Raw genomic sequence first — 19,950 nt, 5'->3', positions numbered from 1 at the left:
ATACAAGGTAACAGTTTGGATCTCCTTTTCCAAGTCTAGGTTTCATGAATGCAGAATGACCTGGCATCGTGTGTTTTCTGGACCCTCAACACACATTGTCAAATTCATGATGAAACATGAGTGACTCACAAAGGTTCATTGACCAAGTGGCTATTGAATGTTGTAGTTGTAAAAGATAAAAAAATGCGGTAGACTCTGGAGACTCAGAAATTTCGGGAATGTGTATCTTCTCCAAGCTAGTGAGAAATAAGTGATTGATTACTTGTCAAGTGAGGAAGGCATATTGTTTTCTAAATAAACATTCAGGGAGATCACGTAGAATTGAAAAGCTAATATCAAAATGGAAAAGACTGAGAGCAGGACAAATTTCGTGGCAGCTTTGTGGACTGACTATGAGAAATTGCAACCATAAGATGGACACAGCAGGGACTGGGTGTGCAGTTGTGTTATGAGTGAAACTATTATTAATAATCAGTTTCTCGATTGAATCCTAGGGTCTTACACACAGATGGTAAGGGAGAATCAGGATGAAAGATTGAAGAACTGAGAAAGGTGTAGAGAATTTCAAAGTGGAAAATGATGGGGTGTGTGTGTGTGTGTGATTTTGTTTTGGTGTCAGCCTCTGGGAGATTACGCATTCGTCCTTACTAGCTTTGCTAAACTTACCAGTCTTACATAGTATCTCCCTTCAAGCAGTGTCTACTTTCCAGTATCAATCCACACTCCAAATTCCCCATCAAACTCTATATCAGAAACTTGTGCTTCAGTGTGACCAGCATGTTATCATACTTTATGTCTTCCCCTTTAAGAATATTAGTTGACTTCCTGTTTTGCACAGTCACTGCAAATTTTGTTCTGGTTTCCATTTTTTTATTGCTGAAAAAAAAAAGAAAAATCAAAACACTCCTTAGTACTTTTGCTGAATAATTGTTCAGTTGTTCAATTAATGTTATTGAATACATGAATAAATATTACTTACAGGCATTTTGTTACAGTAAAGAGGTAGCATATGTGTTCATAAAGTTTACTTCTTAAAAATTCAGATTTCAGCAAAAGTGGCAGAAACATGTCCTTGCTCTAAGTTCCTCCTGACTTTACTGAAGGGCTCTGAGATGTCAGTGCTGCATCTCTTCCCATGTGACATCACAATTAATAATCTGCACGTGACTGGCATTTTTTGCTCATTATTTATCTGACAAATTGACCATTATATGGAGCAAAAGTTAAGCTAGAAGAAGCTTATCTGAGTCACCTGATATACAATACATGATATAAAAGTTGATGCATATATCAGCAAATGATGGATTATAACATTTTATTTTGTCATTGAAGACTCTTATAATTGCAAATAAAAATAACTATTTCAATATTTACTTTTGTTTAAATAATGCAAGATACATATTGTTAAGAGTATCAGTACTTATTTCAGAAGATGGTGTAGATTTTATGGACACATCTGCAGGAAACTCTTTAAGGTAATTTTATAAGCATTAATTTTGAGGAAATAGGAATATTGGGAATGAAGTTGCATGGCCGAAAGTGGAATAGGGAGAGGGAGATTTCACAACTGTTTTTAAGTATATACAGCTTATGTAAGTATATACGATTGATACTCAGATAACTGTCTCAACTCCCCTTGTATTACTGTATTTTAGATTCTTTTCAATGATTGATTGAACTACTTTATTCCTCATCTGTTCAGGGAGAAGATGGTTTTCCAGGATTCAAAGGTGATATGGGTCTAAAGGGTGATAGAGTAAGTAAAACAAACTTTCCAATGAGTTTTATTTTATCTAACATAAAGTTTATATTCTTTGCTTACTTTTGACTGTACAAAGCATGGGCTAATTCAAATATTTGAAAGTGGTGTTTACTATATTATCGTTTGCTGACAAGTTTTTTTGATGCTTGTACTATTATATATTGGTTGTTTTAAAATGTTAAATGCCTGTGCCATGTATAATTCACCCAAGTGTCTGTGCACTTACACCATGGGGTCCAATATAGTTCATAGAAAATTGAACTAAAAGATTAAATTATGAATAAATTTTATTTTGGTGCAAAATGCTTTTAAAATCATTTCAGATTTTTCAGTGAATTCATGTTCAATGAACTTTTTGAAGATGGCTCATACTTGGATATGTATGAGATATATATGAGTGAATACTTTTGTTTTAGACTTAGCTTTACAAAACCGTGATCAAATCACTAAAAAGAACCTATATGATGGATTTGTTCTAAACATTTTTATATGCAGAGGAACTGCTTTGCTGTCTGGAAACTACATGTTCATACTTCATTAACTATTACTGTGTGCTAGGCTTAAGCTTAGTGTATAAGAATAGTAACTTTTTGTACTGAGTTCTAAAAATCATACAGTTATGAGTTACCTAAAATAAAATATGAATTACCTAAAATAAAATGCTTTATTGATAATATGCATATGATAAATAATACCAAATATGAATACATCGAGTAAATAGGTATACCCCTTATACCTTCGTTTTCCTAAAATTCACATGAAGCCCATGTCTAGGATGTGAGACAATGACATCCATAACAGTTTCCCATGATTAAAGATGGAAAGCTAATTCCAAATGAAGATATTTTTCTTGTGTTCTGAATGTGATTTTTAAGCTTCTCTGTGGCTTTCCTTTTGTTTCCCCTCCTCTTTCTCTTTTTCCTAACCCGCTCCTTTTTCTTTCTTTCTTTTTTCTCTTTCTCCCCAATGAAGATGTGCCAAAAACAATTCAATGTCATGAGGGGATTAAGTCTCCAGTAGTTTTATTATGTTCAAGCACATCTTGTTTCTTATTCAATAATAGAGTGATCTTAGGTCAAAAAATTTCAGAACTCTTGGTCATAAGCAATCCTAAACAGAACAAGCAGAATTTGAGGAATTTGATGATAGAAAGTGCTCTCTGTCTTCTGATCTCACCAATATTGGACACTACAAGAATGTCTGTTTTCTGTGTTTCAGGGAGAAGTAGGTCAAATAGGCCCAAGAGGAGAAGATGGCCCGGAAGGGCCCAAGGGTCGAGCAGGTCCAACTGGTGACCCTGGTCCTGCTGGTCAAGCAGGAGAGAAGGTCAGTATCCAGATTTGAACCCATGGGTGCTCCTGCAAGTGCCACGTCATTGTCTTTGGAAATACTTTTCATTGGTGTAGAGATTTGTGCTGAAGTTCAAGTATATGAATAGATTATGGAGGTGTTTTATAAGATGGTCACAGGTATCTTCACTCATCCTCTCTCTCTGCTCTTCTTTGGAAATGTAGACTCTGTGATTCAAAGATGAAAGAATCAATGAAAAAAATTTTCAGATATTGTTTTGAACCATGTAAAAACATTTTTGTGCACCAAAATGCACATTTCTTTTTTTTCATATAAATGCGTATTTTCACAGAAGCATTTTAAAAAATAGACGTATGTTCATACCCAAGCTTCAACATGTTTTTAACAGATAACAGAGGTATCAGTATTTTAGAACATTTCCAGAGGAATACTGTTTTATATATGCATAATATGAAATTCATATAAAATAGAATTTGTATAAAATTTATATAAAATATAGATATACTATATAGCAAAAATATTTGCAATGATTACACTTCCATTTAGTGTAATAATTGGTAACATAAAAATCATGTACTCATAGACTATTTAGTGAAGTGATAAGCTTTTTAAAATGTGCCATGAAATTACATTTAAGAAGTTAAAATGTTCATGGAAAGCATTCCGCTATGCACACTGTAGCCAAATATAAATAGAAATTATTTTCTAGCTATGCAATTTGAGTGATTTTCTTTTTTTGTACATGATCCACATTGTCTACATGATCATTCTATCATTTTATAAGATAACAGAATCCCATGCTGTTTAAAAGAACTGTAATCTTCCAGGAGCCCTACCATCCTAATCCCATAAGGAAAATATATTATATAGTCAGGTAAATACATTTTCTCATGTCATTATCAATCATTTAAGATCATAGTTGCCCCTAGAATTTTACAGTATGACATTTATAGTACATATTCAATATTCTTTAAAAGTATATTGTGTTTGATGTATTGAAGACAAATCTCATGGAGTTAAGGTGGCAGAAAGAAAAGGAGACACGAAATAAAGGCTCAAGAGGTGTTTCGGAGCTTGCAATTAAAGTGACCAAATGCTATCAGTGTAAGGTTATTTGGGCTATTAGGCACAAAGATTCCCTTAAACTTTTCTGAGGCATTAGAAGGTTAAACTACTCTTTCAAATTTTGTTTGTTCATTTATTGAAGTTGCATAACATCATATTGCAAACACCAACTTATTGTCTGGGTTTACTTTTAAATAATTCTAAGTTGTATTATAGTATATATTCTGATGTATTAATTAACCAGGAACTAAGTTGCTTTATGCTCATAATTAGGGGGTTTCATTAACCTTGAGGTCTGTGGTGTACGACAGGATATGATAACGTAAGATATCCGAAGGGACATCATTATAAGTATGCTTCTTAAGCCTTGTTTGCTATTTTCCATCTGACGAATGCTTATCTATGCAGTGTTAATCATGACTTTGACGCCTCTTTAGTTCAATCTGTAACAACAGGCTCATAAACTATGTTCTTATTCTCTTGCCTTGCTTCATCCAATAAAACATGTGCTTTTATTTAGAGTTCTTTTCAGCTTTTAACATTAGATTTGTGTGTTTAGATTTGTGTGTGGTTCTATTCTTACTTGTGAATATGCATGGGAAATAACAATACTTATACTGGCAAATTTTTAAACTTATTGAATAAATATTACTCATGAAGCATGTCTCCATACTTATTTAATAAGATGGCATAATAAAATTCTAAAAATACATTTTATTGAACTTATTTATTATATTTATCTTCCATTCTATTTTCTTTAATACTTTTCTCAAAAGGAAATTTCAAAGGGCTAATTGTTTTTTGAAATGATGTTTTAAAACTTGTAGTATTTGAACACATCGTTGTACTTCATTATAATTTAGTTGTTATAGGACTTTCAGATTAAGAGTAACCTCACTGCACTGGAACAAAATAGTTTTATATTCAAGTACCAACCAGGATGAATTAGCACTCACCAAAACCCTTAATTTCTTTGAATGTCTCTCAGTACACAATATATAGTTACACGGATGTTTGAATAAAATCAAGAATTTTCTCAAATTTTATTTCAGAATTTTTTTAGTCTAGCTTGCCCAATAATAAAGTTAAGAAAATCATAATCACTTTATATTCAGACTGTGAGAAATAACATTGTGAAAAAGATTTACATGGGCTGGTACTATGCCTCGATCAGCTAATTCTCCACCTGCAAGCACTGGTTTCCCCTATGGATGCCAGTTCGTGTACCAGCTGCTCCACTTCCCATCCACCTCACTGCTTGTGGCCTGGTAAAGCAGTAGAGGATGGCCTAAAGCCTTGGGACCCTCCATCCACAGTGGATGCCCCAGTGGACTCCTGGTTTTTTACTTCAGTTCAGTTCAACTGTGTCCATTGCATCCATCTGGAGCGTGAAGCTAGTGGATGTAAGATCTTTTTCTCTCTGTCTCTCCTTTTCTCTATAGATCTACTTTTCCAATAAAAGTAGAAAATAAATAATTTCTAAAAAATATCTAATCAGGATGATTAAATCTAAATTTACTTCTGATTATACAATCCTATTTAATATATATCTTTAAAGATTTATTCATTCTTAATGGAAAGTTACATTTACAGAGAGAAGGACAGAGAGGAAGATATTCCATTCTCTGGTTCACGCCCAAATGGTTGCAATGGCTAGAGTGAGCCAATCTAAAACCAGGAACTTTTTCCAGATCTGCCACACAAGGGCAGTGTCCCAAGACTTTCAGCCATCCCGTTCTGCTTTCCCAGGCCGCATGCAGGGAGCTGAATCCCCGTGGAACTGGCTCCCATATGGGATCCAGGCACTTGCAAGGGGAAGATTAACATCTTGGGCCATGGTACCAGGCCCAGTAATATTTAATGTTTGAAAGGCCTAGGAGTTTGCGTTAGTCATACACTAGAATTCATGAAAATATTCTCTTTGGCTGAGGGTCTTTGCAACAGAGGTTAAAATAGGCAACAGTATAGAACTAGACATGTCTCTAATGCAGGCATTTTCATTTTCATAGTCAAATGAGGACGTACAGCCAAAGCAAAGTATGGCTTAAGATATGCAAATTTTCTTTTGCATATAGTAACATTTAGTTCTAAAATCTAGGAAAAATGTTAAAAATCATCATTGAAACTCAAAACCTAAGCCATTTATTTATGTTATCACTAATTTTTTTTTCAACTTTAGGGGAAACTTGGAGTTCCAGGATTACCAGGATATCCAGGAAGACAAGGTCCAAAGGTAAAGCGATTAATTTTGATAGCTTATCCACGGGTTGAAAAAGTATTTAACATAATTTCCTCTGTTTACCTTAAAAATTGAGACTCAGAGAAATGAGTCCTTAAAACCCAGTTCCATGGGAGAAAACCACAGGGTGCATGAGAATCTGTGGTTCAGGGGCCGCCGAGAGCATGGGAGATTGACCTCTGCAGTGTGTTACGAGAAATGGCCTGGCAAGAAGAAAGGATATTCTTCTAGGGTCTGGGGAGCCATTTGAGTGGAACAGGATCATTTCATGAACAGTGAACTCAGTTTTCTTTCCGAGTACAGTAACTTTCTAGATTCTGGAGATTTGGACATGATTTATCTTTTGGAGATCACCACTGAGTGCATTATACCGTTCACTTCCTTTTTTGCGAAGTGAGATATGTATTTTAGCTTAAAGTAGATGATTTTAAAAAAATGCCTGTTTATTCATAATGACTATTTTTCTCTGAATATTTGTAAAACTCCAAGATTATTATTTTTTTTTATTGTTAATTATTTTGCATTATGTAACAGTTTCATAGGCTCTGGGAATTCCCCCCTCACTCCCCCTCCCCTCCCCCCGGTGGATTCCTCCACCTTGATGCAGTATTACAGTTCAAATTCAATCAAGATTCTTTCATTGCAAACATATACCAAGCATAGAGTCCAGCTACTTATTGTCCAGATGGGTTGAACAGTTTCTTGGGGAGACCTTTTCTGGTCTGAAGTTTGAGCTGGCAGAATATCATCACAGTCAATTAAGAGTCCCAATATAACATCAACAGCAATTTGCAATGTTATGGAATTGACATGGTTTTGAGTAACCAGTGTATTAAAAAGAAAAAAAAAAAAAGGAAAACAAGTCCTAGCCACAACCTATGATTAGCTCATTGACATTTCAATTTTAGTTCATATACAGGACCGGCTGCTCTATACCTTAAAATGGCCATAAGGCACCATTCAGCTGTTTCGTTTCCATTTCATCTTAGTATTTAGCCAGTTGTTGTGTTGAAGTAAAATTTTGCTGATCTTGGCAGATTTTAGGATAATCCAGACTGGCTTGTAACTCTAACAAGATATATGTCAACATTTTAGGTGCAGAACATTTTTTTGTTTGTTTGTTTTTTTTGGGGGGGGGTATGCAGGAAAATCCTCAACACCATGGTGAGGAGTAACTAATCTTTGTGACCCACCCAGCGAGGCATGAGCCAATCCATGCCAGCTCTTTCCTGTCAGATTTCAAGTTCTACTTTCTGTTGTTTATTTATTTTAGGTTTTTTTTTTTTTTTTTTTTTTTTTTAGTTTGTATGATTGTTTGTTTGCTGTGAGGGGTTTTCGAAGCGATCCCGATGGTCATTGCGAGGGAGGGGGGGTCCAGAGGTGGAGCCAGGCTCGGACCAGAGAAAGCTCTCCTCCCTGGTCCCGAAGGACATTTATTGTTCTTCTGTTTCTGCAGACCACTCAGGGCTTCTGGTTGTCTTTCCGATGACGTTGGTTTCTGCACGGTAGTTTTTGGACTTCTTCCATCCCCTGTGGAAGCTCTGGTTGGGGGTGGGTGACCTCAGAGTACTCGGCCTCCCAGGGCATCCAATTCCCTGTGGCCTCCTTGGCAGTTGGGATATAGTCCTTGTTGCTCGTATTAATAGTTTGTGGTGAAGGTCTGGGAGTCTTCATGGTTGGGATCCAAGCTTCCTCCTTACCACCTGCTCCACTCTGGAGTGCTCCCCTGCTTCACGCACATGACCTCCTCTTAAGAGGTTGTCAGGATCGCACCCGATTCCCCCCTCATGCATTGGTATAGTAGTTTTATTGTTGTTTAGTGCCGCTTTGAGTCTGTTATCTATGAATTACCAGATTTGATCTTGATAGGCTATATTGTACTTTTTTCTCACTGTTTTTATGGTGTTGAAAGATTTCCCTGCATATTGTTGGTCTGTCAATCACTACTTTAAGTGGTTAAATAAGTTAATATATAACTGTTGTTATAGAAATATCACTTAAGTATTTCTGGCTATATTCCGAACACTGATTAATAGTTTTTACCTTTCAATGTTGTCTCTGATAGGGTGCTTCAATATAGTTATCTTTCTTTTAAATTTCAATCATTTTCACAAATATTGTGTTAAAGAAGCCATTTGTTACGTAAACCCACAGCTTAAGTCATCCTTAATTTAATTCATAAATCTGCTTTACTTACTGTGTTGAACTGCAATTATTCTTGTGTTTTGTTTTCATTTAAAAACATAACTAACTGCCATGGTATTATTTGAATAACATAATTTTAGGGGTTTATCTACAGTTTTGCTGTTTTTCTGTTTTTTACATTATTTCTTTGTGATAAGCATTATTTGAATCATAAAGTGCCACACAAAAGGGTGAAAAAGAAATGTTTCTTCACAAAGGAATAAAACATTTGCTTTACTCTTTCATCTAAATGTGTGAAATTCTGGTCTTTGACTTTTAAATTGCCTTTTTCTGTAATTCATATCTTTTAAGATTCATTTGTTTTTACTTGAAAGGCAAATGTTACAGAAGGAAGTAGAGACAGAGAGCTCATCCATCAACTGGCTCACTTCCCCAAACATTGCCACAACCAGAGCTGAGTTAATTCCAAACAAGGAGCCTGGAGCTTCTTGCAGTCTTTCACATGGAATGCTGGTGCTGCAGGTAGAGGATCAATGGGCTAAGCCTGGGCACCAGCTGCTTCTGTTGTTTTGTTTTGCTGTCAATCAAATAGCTTTTAGGGGTCTTGGCTCAAAAACAACAAAAAAGTGACGGGTACATTGAACAAAAGGAGCTTCACACTTCACTGAGAAAGCCAGTGAATTTGGAATAGATTTAGATCTTCACAGTCATAAAAGTGAAATTCTGTTGGTAATCTCTTTGGAGTAATTAAATATGTTATTAAATAATTTATGCAGATTCTTAGTAGTAATAAAAGCCATGGTAATCTGTTTCAAGCAGTTGAAGAACTGCAATTATACAATTTATTCAACCTTTTAGAAGCAATGTGAACTATGATGATTTTTCAGTAGTACAATCACTGCCTAGTGAAGCCTAATGATACACATATCAAAAAATCAAATCTATGTTAAAGTATATTTTTTATATGTCAAACAACATTTAATGCAACTTATGAAGTTTTACATTTACTGACTTAGCCAGTTGCATCAATGAACCTTTGATTTGTGGCCTTTTATTTTTTGGTTTATTCACATTTAAATACAATCATTATTATCTATGGAAATTGTGTATTTTTATGGCACTTTATTATAGAAAAAATTAAAAAGAATAGCACCATATATATGTATTTATGTGTGTGTATATATATATTTTTTAATTTAAAATATAGTTTGTATATATATGTATATATACACTCTTTAACTGGTGGACTAGATATTGTATGTCTGCAATTCTCAGAGCAAGATCTTTACAAGAAAGTTGATATATTTAACATCAGTGCATAAGAATAATCTATTTAATTGGAGTATTTATAAATGTCATTTATATTTTCTATCTTAAAACCATTTTCGTTTTTGAGTGGTTTAATAATAGAGAGAAACAAACATGAAGATCTCTTATTCATTGGGTCATTCTTTCAAGGCTTATTATAGCAGGAGTTGAGCCAGACTTAACAAAGAAGTAGGATTTTAATCCAGTTCTGAGTCATTATATTCTGTCTCTCAGCATATACAATAATAGGAAGCCAAATGGGAATGGACCTAGCATACCAAATACTATCTTAACTTTTGTACCAAATACTTATATTTATGTATTTTAATTAGGAAATTCAGAAGTGTTTGTCCTCAATGCAATATAATAGAAGCCAATTATTTTCACTACGGATTGTCTTCACTTTTCAAGTTTCTAGAGCAGTCAAGTCAAATATTTTGCCCGATACAACTTTATCTGGTTCCCTGTAGAGAAATAGAAGAGGTTTTGAAAGCCCTTCCAAAATATAATTTGTAAGAATTTATTGCACGTACATGTAAGCATTACTCCTGGCAGCATTTTTCCTTAGATCTAACATGAGTTAGCTGTAAGGATGTTATCAGAGTATAATACTAATCAGGTCATAAAATGAAGCTTAGCAGGCTTTACTTCTGGTTGTAATTTTCCTGACCTTCTTTATGAGTGCCTGTGGAGCATATGTAAATTAATAGCATCCGTCCTGCTTATTAGATATGCAAATATGACTGACTTTCTTCACATTGGGAATAGGGCTTCATAGTTCCCTTCAGTATAGCGCTAACACTCTATATTTTGTTATTCTAACCATATACTCCCTAGGGGTACAGTTTCCAGGGTTTTTGAAGCATCAAAGCCCATGGCACATAGAGAGAATATTAAGAAGGCAGATTCTTGCATCCCATTGCCAGAATCTACTTTGTTTTCCATACATTGTGAATTGACGATCAGTATTTTAACAAATATTACAGATTATTTTCATATGCATGAAGTATATGTTATTGATACATTATTTTCATGGGCAGTTCAATGCAAATAAATTGATTCAAAAAAGTAAAGATTGTATTTAAGTCAAAAGAAGCTCTGCTTTGTTTTCCTTCATGAAGAAGTATAGACAATCTGAATTTCTGTTTCTCTTAGCAAGGCATTTTACACATTATTGTATTAAAGCATGCTAAAAAGGAAAAGCGCATGTTTAAAAGTCTCTGTCCTATCTCTAGTGCCTTAGAGGGAACAACCTGAACAACAAGAATTTCAATCCTGTCTCCTCCATTGCTTGATTTAATGATGAAAACTAGCCTGTCAGTCACGATGGATGAGGTCTGAGCAGATAAAAACTTAGGCATAAATTTTAACAGCCTAGCAGTTAAAATGCATGCATCCCATACTGGACTCCTTTGCTTCTTTTCCTGACTCAAGCTCATGACTTGCAGCTTCCTACCCTTGCTAAACCTGTGATGCAGTGGTGGTGGGCCAAATAAATATGCTCCTGCCACTCACGTGCAAGCTGTCAATAGCATTTTTGGATTCCAGCTGCAGTGCTGGTTGCTGCCCAAAGCCCTGGCCCTGACTCTGGACCGCGATGTCGGAACATTTGAAAAATCTATCAGCAGCTGAGGGCATGTTCTCTCTCTCTCTCTTTCACTCTCTGTTCCATTTTTCTTTTTCTCAAAGATATTTAAAAGTTGAATTTTTAAATAATGGTCAGTTTCACATGACAACATGAGGGATTTTTTAAAATCAGGCATTATATTTATTCCACCTATGTAATTTTTCCCTCTGTGGATATTTTTCTCTGCATAGGTGCAATGGAGAACAATATGAAATAATGCTTTTATGTGTCTATTATACTTTAGAGGGTTCATGTCAGTTAATAATATCCAGCTGGGTCTATCACTTTCAAAAAATTATATGAAGGGCAACTTTCATGTCTATTTAAAAATTATTTTTTTGATTTTCCATGATACGTTTTTGTAGGTAAAGGGATTCCTTCCAATCCCACCTCCATTTTCTTTGCCAATTTCTCCCATATGTTGCAGTAATATAGTTCTTTAGTAGCAGTTTCAAGGACTGGGAAGTGAGAATATGTTACAGTAGGCATCTCTAACTCCAAATAAAAGGAGAGGTCCCAAACAGTTAAATGTGCCGTGACAATATATGACTTAATTTTCTATCTTTGTCTATAATTTTTGTGTCTTAATATCCATACTTTATTATCCCCATCTTTCCCAAATTTCTAAGTATTTTCAAGAGGTTTATTAGTGCTCTAATTTTGTAGAAGGCGAATCTATTCTCAGGGAAGCTCTGTTGTAGCCAGCGTAGCTGAACACTAAACTGAAGTCTTGAATTTGTATCTTTGCAATTCACACATAGAATTTTAATGTATTGCTGTCTAACTTACAAGCAGTTACCTGTAACTGTATCTGGACATAACATAGAGAAGGTGGAGAAATGTTTGTATCCAATATGATTTGAACCCAGTAGAAAAGTGTATAAGTATACAACTAGAAAGGAGAAAGTATTGTAATAATAAATTGCTAATTCAGTGAAAACAAAGAAAAAAATCCCTGTTTTAACTTATTCATGCTCATGAAAAAGATTTTTATTAAGTTATTCTATCAAGTTTTAAGTAAAAAAACATTTTATATAATCTTTAATTGCTATTATGTAAGAATGACAGTATTTTTTCACATTTAAAATTGAAAACTAAAATATATTTTATTAATTTATGCCTTCAATGTTACAAGGACTTCAGATGTCACAGTAAGTTTATTTTAAATATGTGAATGGAGTATATAAGACAGCTTAAAATGTATTTTGCATTTGGGTATTATTTATTATATCACATGTGCTCCAAAACAATTGTTTTATGGTTTCAAGCTTTACTAAATGCATTCATTTATTATTTATTGTTGTAGGGTTCAACTGGATTTCCTGGGTTCCCAGGTGCCAATGGAGAGAAAGGTGCACGGGTATGACTTATAAGTATTTGGTTCTGCATTATCTAACACAAACGCCCCTGAGTGACTGTCCATCTCTCAGCACCAGATTTATGGTTTATTGGTAGCTGCCACATAATGAAACTGTTGGACTGTCTTTGGCAGGGAATAGCTGGAAAACCAGGTCCTCGGGGTCAACGTGGTCCAACGGTGAGTATCTTATTTGAAAATAACTGTTTAAATTTTTTTCATTTGGATTTCTACTTTCAAGACTTTTGAATTGCTATTTAATTGATATTCTTGAGATTTGCTTGGCACTAGATTAGTTTCATCATTTTCTCCCATTTGCAGGGTCCTCGAGGCTCAAGAGGTGCAAGAGGTCCCACCGGGAAACCAGGACCAAAGGTGTGCTTGATAGTCCGACTCTGACTTGGTTACCAGTTCCTCGTTCAGAAGCTGGGTGCTGTGAGTGGACGTTTTAGCTGATTTTTCCTCTTTTCACTTTTTGCAGGGCACTTCTGGTGGTGATGGTCCTCCTGGCCCTCCGGGTGAAAGAGTATGTATCTACAGATGCATAAAATAAAATGGAAATTAAGATTTTTGGAAGTGTTTACATTTCTGGGAAATGATTCCTGTATCTGAAAATACTTTAAATAAATGTGAAATGTATCTACAAATTCTAGAATGATCTTAGAGAATTTTGATTCAATTTATTCAACCATTTTTCACCAAAAAAATTTAGTTGCTTATGTGCAATCAGTTCTATCATTGAAATGAGACAACTGATGTGTCTAGTTAGCTGAGGATGTCACTGCTTAGCAGAAGACAGAATTGACTTATTTACTTGAAATACACTTGTCTCTAACCATTCATCTTAGTTTAAATGGTGTTAGTCCATTTGGCCATAGATACTCACATATGTACATAGCAACATCTCACTAGTTGAAAATCAAACCACCTGTTGCCACTGAGCCACAAAAAATAGGCTTCGCATTGATGATAAAACATCCTTTCCAGAAAACAGAATAGCTACTTAGTGACTTGATTTCTAACTGATAGAAAATAAGGCCAAATGTAAATGAGCATGCACCCTTTTTGTCATTTTTTTGTATTTTAGCAAAATATAGAATTTTGCATCATAAATTTTTGAACCCTACCCTCTTATAAAGCTTATAAATATAGAAGTGCTATATTCAAAGAAAATAGCATTATCTTAGTATCTTGTGTCTCCAGCATTATTTAGTCATAATGTATTCATATATTATTATTTGAAATTATAGTAGCTGTTTTGAATAAAGGAAAACAACTTGTGACATGTAAATTAAAATGCAAAACAGTAAGAATCAATGAGTAAAGGGTAAGGAGCAATGGGAAAGGAACAATGAATAAAACTTGAGAAGATAAGACTCAAGAACAAACATCTAGCTAGTTACTTTCAGCCATTGGCTCATATTTAGTCAAATTAAGCTTTCAACATATGTGTCTCACTCTTGGTGAACTATGTCACAGTTAACACCATCAATTCTCTGCATTTTGAGTTTATAAGTAACACACAGACCTGAAACTTTTCATGGCCAAATTAATTTTTAATAAGAACAGTTAAATTAATTAAGACAGATGGATTAATAAGCGGAGGAGAGCCATGTAACAAATGATAGCACAACTAAAAGTTCTGTCATTACAGTACAAACTTCTATCCTTAGTTTGTGCACTCCAAAATTTCATGATCAGCTGCATTTCTTTACAAGTGAATATATTTTATATGATGCCATATTTTGATTTGAAGCACCATTGTGTGATCCACCATGATTACTTTTTTTTTTTTTTTTTTTTTTTTTTTTTTTTTTTTTTTTTTTCGGTATATATTAACTTTAATTGAATATTCTTTTTTTTTTTTTTTTTTTTTTTTTTTTTTTTTTTTTAATTATTTATTATTTAACTTCAGTAATTACATTGTATTATGTGACACAGTTACATAGATACTTGGGTTCTCCCCACCCCTCCCCAAACCCTCCCACCATGGTGGATTCCTCCACCTTATTGCATAACCACAGCTCAAGTTCAGTTGAGATTTCCCCATTGCAAGCGTATACCAAACATAGAGTCCAGCATCTTATTGTCCCGTCAAGTTCAACGGTTTCTTAGGTATACCCTCTCTGGTCTGAAGACAGAGCCAGCAGAGTATTAACCCAGTCAATTGAAAGCTCCAACATACCATCAGCAAAAATTTACATCATTATGGAATTAATTGACATAGTAATGAGTAACCAATATGTTAAAAGTAAATGCGGGTTCCCAGCCACCTTCTGTGACCACCTCACCTATACTTCAATTTTAGTTTATACACAACATATAACATTCAAAACATAACATGTTATACATAACATCATATCATCTTAAATTAAGGCAAACATGTGGTATTTAACCTTTTGGGATTGGCTCATTTCCCTTAGCATTATGGTTTCCAGTTTGGCCCATTTGGCCACAAAGAACTGCATTTTGTTTTTTTTAATAGCTGAGTAGTATTCCATGGAGTAGATGAACCATAGCTTTCTTATCCAATCCTCTTTTGATGGGCATTTTGGTTGTTTCCATGTTTTTGCAATTACTGATTGTGCTGCTATGAACATAGGAGTACATGCTGGTGGGGCTGCAGGCTGGTACAGCCTCTATGGAAATCAGTATGGAGAATATTCAAACAACTCAAATTCAACATACCGTATGATCCAGCAATAGCACTCCTAGGAATATATCCAGAACACTTGTTCTATGAGAAACCAACATGATTACTTTTAAATGTTAAAAAGTGTGACAACAAGACAAGTACATTCTGAAGATCAGAGCAAAGGGATTTGGTTTCGTTTTGTTTCTTTTACTAGTAATTTAGAAATGTCTAATTTCCATTAAATTTTGCCTATGGTTCAGCTTCTGTTTTGAGAGAACACTGGTATTTTCTATATTCTTTTTTTTTTAAGATTTATTTATTTTATTACAAAGGCAGATATACACAGAGGAGGAGAGACAGAGAGGAAGATCTTCCATCCAATGATTCACTCCCCAAGTGAGCCACAACGGCCGGTGCTGCGCCGATCCGAAGCCGGGAACCAGGAACCTCTTCCAGGTCTCCCACGCGGGTGCAGGGTCCCAAAGCTTTGGACCGTCCTCAACTGCTTTCCCAGGCCACAAGCAGGGAGCTGGATGGGAAGTGGAGCTGCAGGGATTAGAACTGTCGCCCATATGGGATCCCGGGGTGTTCAGGGCAAGGACTTTAGCCACTAGGCCACCGCTGGGCCCGTATTTTCTATATTTTAAGGCAGGAGCTGGGAACTCCATCATGGCCATGTATGTGGATGGCATGAGTCTGGGCACTTTTTTCAAACTTCGGTGCTTTCTCTGTCACAGCAGCAGGGCACTGGATTAAAAAGAGTTGTCAGCTCAACACGATGGCTGAATAGCTAAATCCTTACCATGCAAGTTCCGGGATCCAATATGGGTGCCAGTTTTGTGTCCTGGCTGTTCCACTTCCATCCAGCTCTCTGCTTATGGCCTGAGAAAGCAGTAGAAGATGTTCCAAGGCCTTGGGACCCTAGGCCTGCATGGGAGAGTTGTTTAAGGAAGCTTATGTAGTATTTATGATGTAGTGACTTATCTTCACTTTTTGTTCAATGCATTATGTCTATGCATTCAATATTAAAAGCAACTTTGATTTTGAACTCTTTGAAATAATTCTGAAATATTTTCCTTTTGTACATGCTTGTAAGCATTATGACAATTTTTAAAAAGAAGATTTTCACATACAACCATATTCTGTTTGCTTTTAATACGAAGTGTAAACAGGGCTCTTGAAATAAGAAATGGATGTGATATGCAAGTTTGAGCAGTGAAACGTATGAAAATATATTTGTCTTTTAGATTAGGATTGATTTTCATGTTATATTTCTATAGTTCAGTTATTGTAGTGAGGAAGCTGTAAGCTGCCCTGTGTTTTATTTGTAGAAATAAATGTATCAAGTATGAAGGTATATCTTTTAAAGTATATTACTAATTTTTCCCATTACTTTTTATTTTTAGGGCCCTCAAGGACCTCAGGGTCCAGTTGGCTTTCCTGGACCAAAAGGCCCTCCTGTAAGTGTTATAGTTTCACCTTTTTATTCACTAAGATTTGTAGCTTACATCTAAATAATCCTTAGATAAATATATTGATTAAATTCCCATGAAATAGAACTGCCGTTAATAATACTAGAGGAATAAATATTTTTGATTTGTAAAATTATGATTGCTTCTAAGTAAGATTTAAAAATCCCCAGGTAAATATCCTTTAAAAATACATAGAAAACCTGAATATATGCATGTTATTCTCTTCACCACTCCTATTCTACAATAATTATTGATTGCATTAAACTGTTACTGATATTGTGCTTTTGATATGTGAAAATATCCCTTTATCATCTTTCATCAGCAAATGGAATCTTCCCTTTTTTCTTCAAAGTTGACTTCCAAAACCGTGTGCAAAATTCAGATACAACTTACTTTGCATGCTTGCTACTTCTGTTACTTGTGTTTGTTTATCTTATTTTTGTGAGTTTAATATATCCTAGAATAATGTAATGATAATATTCATGACATTGTATCTATTTTATCAATTTGTATAGAACTCTTTTGAATATCTTTGTTATGTTCCTTCCTCAAGTTAGAGACACTTTATTTACATACCTAAATATTCATGAACTATAAGGATACTTGGTTATTTTCTTCCTTTGTATTTTCTTCCCTACCACTTCCCTTGTTTCCTCCACTCTTCTTTCTCAACCACTCTGCTGATGATCACCAAAATCAACTTACAAACTTGTCTAGGGTAATGGTACTCAGAATGTAGTCGCTGTTCCAGCTACCACAGCTGCGCTGCAGCGATATTGTTAGAGACACAATCTCACTAATCAGAACTCTGGGGAGATGCACTCAGTTTTAACAGCCCTCCAGATAGTTCTGATTCCTGCTCTAGTTTCTCAATTGCTCTTTGAGACTAAACTAGATAATGCCACCGAGACATTAATGTGTATGCAAGTCAAATTGATGAATTATTAATTTTGAAATGCCAATCTAAATCACAATAGTTGAGGCCGTCTCTTACTTTTTTGTCATAAGTTTGAAATATTATTTTAACATTGAATGGTTTCATTTTATTACTACAAATATAACAGTATAATAATGTACCTAAGAATTTGAAGTTATGTATAAATCATTATGTGGTAGCATAAAATCCAGTCATGAGTACAGCCTCAGCATTATCATGTGTTTATATGTGCAGAGGTTATTCAAAATTGTATCTCCTGTGTAATATAATTTTATGGTCAAAGAAAACTATTTTACAATTTTGATTTTATTTGACAATTGCCATTTTTCCACAGATGTTTTTATTCATTTCTCATATGCATTTTTCAACAAGTTTGAAGCCATTGATTATGCATACATGTTGTCTCCACAAAGTATTAGAGATGTAACAAATGCCTACATTGGAAAAACATACTAATTAAATGGAGAATTGCTCTAACTGCCAAACAATATCTATATTCTGTTCTTCGACAAATTACACTTTAGAGTATGAAGTAAAGGCAGCTGTCATTTAAGGTTATTCAGTTTTCAACATCTGAGAAACAAATGCATTCATATGCTTAGAAAGGAGTACTGGGGGTAGACGGAACTGATTGCTTCAATAAACTAACTGGTTCATTTTCATTGTATCCAGGAAATGCCTATATGTATGTATGCATATATATATATATATAAAAGCTCATATGTACATGTAAACTCATGTCTTGAGTGTTTGTACCATTCCATTTGGATTCTGCTAGGTTCATGTCTGTGCTACATTTTTATAGTATGTACTTATTCCATTTAAGAAAAGTTTTAGTTAGAGATGAAATGATTAAAATTTGTAACATGAGTATTATGATAATCAATCTATATACAGAATAAGAAAATCCAAACTTTTGTGTCAATTAAATTTTGTGTAGTGAGAAAGCACAGAAATTTTTTAAATTTTCTGTTCTGAAAAAAAGGTAGACCTAACTGAAATGTTCTGACAATTATTTGAGCTTTGCTTATAAACTGAGAATTCAACTCCATCTGGTATTATTCTCTGCTTACTGACTAGTGCATAGATAGGTAATTTATGTTAGTAATAGAAGAAATGATTGAATGATACCTAAAAATATTATATGAATTTTTCTATTTTTGGTGATTGAGTAAAGTGTGCCACTAGAATCACTTTTGAGGTCTTGGACAGCAGTATCACATCCTTGCTCAAGCCATGATCTTTTGAATAGCATAATGACAAATTTTTATTTAGCATTATTTCTGCACTTGAAAGGAAAGTTACAGAGAAAGAGGGAGGGAGAGAGAGAGGGAGTTTGTGTGTTCCATCTGATTCACTTACTCAAATGACTGCAATGACAAGGGTTGGACAAGGCTGAACACAGGAGTTCCATCCAGTTCTCCCATGCTGGTGCATACCCTCAACCCCAAGTGCTTGGAACATCTTCTACTGCTTTTTCAAGGCACATTAACAGAACAACTGTGTAGAAGTAGGCTAGCTGGAACAAAACCTGGAGCCCACACGGCACGCTGAAGTTGCAGGTGGTAGCTTAAGCCACAAAACCAGTTTCATCCCTCATAGTAACACTTAAAATTAATATGTTTTCATTGGAAAGGCAGATTTAAAGACAAAAGGAGAGACAGAGAGAAAGACCTTCCATCTGCTGGTTCACTCCCCAAGCAGCCACAACGGGCCAGAACTTAGCCAATCCGAAGCCAGCCCAGGAGCTTCTTCCAGGTCCTCCATGTAGTTTCAGGATCCCAAGGCTTTGGGCCATCCTTGACTGCTTTCCAAGCCACAAGCAGGGAGCTGGATGGGAAGTGGAGCAACTGGGACACGAACTGATGCCCATACGCTATCATGGAGCATACCAGGGGAGGATTTAGCCAATAGGCTACTATGCTGGGTCCATAATGGCACTTTTTATTTCGAGCTAGTAACAAGTAGCGGCCAATGCATCAACTCAGATGAAATTAATAAAAAGAGCTGGTTTGGACCACTGGTCAGAACATTTCTTCTGAAAGATGTCAGCCAATCTAGCAAAACTTTCAATTAGATGAAAGAAACCAAT

At 35.0% G+C, this 19,950-nt stretch overlaps 1 protein-coding gene across 2 annotated transcripts in view; it reads left to right on the top strand.

Moving 5' to 3' along the window:
- COL11A1 (collagen type XI alpha 1 chain) overlaps positions 1–19,950 on the top strand; it is a 187,183-nt gene that overhangs the window by 81,237 nt on the left and 85,996 nt on the right. For both annotated transcript variants that reach the window (XM_058659710.1, XM_058659707.1), the window contains exons 29-36: positions 1,703–1,756; positions 2,981–3,088; positions 6,318–6,371; positions 12,764–12,817; positions 12,950–12,994; positions 13,136–13,189; positions 13,296–13,340; positions 16,856–16,909. In XM_058659710.1, coding sequence (XP_058515693.1) covers positions 1,703–1,756; positions 2,981–3,088; positions 6,318–6,371; positions 12,764–12,817; positions 12,950–12,994; positions 13,136–13,189; positions 13,296–13,340; positions 16,856–16,909 — 468 coding nt within the window. The remainder of the gene's footprint in view (positions 1–1,702; positions 1,757–2,980; positions 3,089–6,317; positions 6,372–12,763; positions 12,818–12,949; positions 12,995–13,135; positions 13,190–13,295; positions 13,341–16,855; positions 16,910–19,950) is intronic.

This window comes from Ochotona princeps, chromosome 2 (assembly GCF_030435755.1).
Source record: "Ochotona princeps isolate mOchPri1 chromosome 2, mOchPri1.hap1, whole genome shotgun sequence".
Classification (NCBI taxonomy): domain Eukaryota; kingdom Metazoa; phylum Chordata; class Mammalia; order Lagomorpha; family Ochotonidae; genus Ochotona; species Ochotona princeps.
Note: the sequence above shows the minus strand (reverse complement) of the source record. Positions and strands in the feature narration are given on the sequence as shown.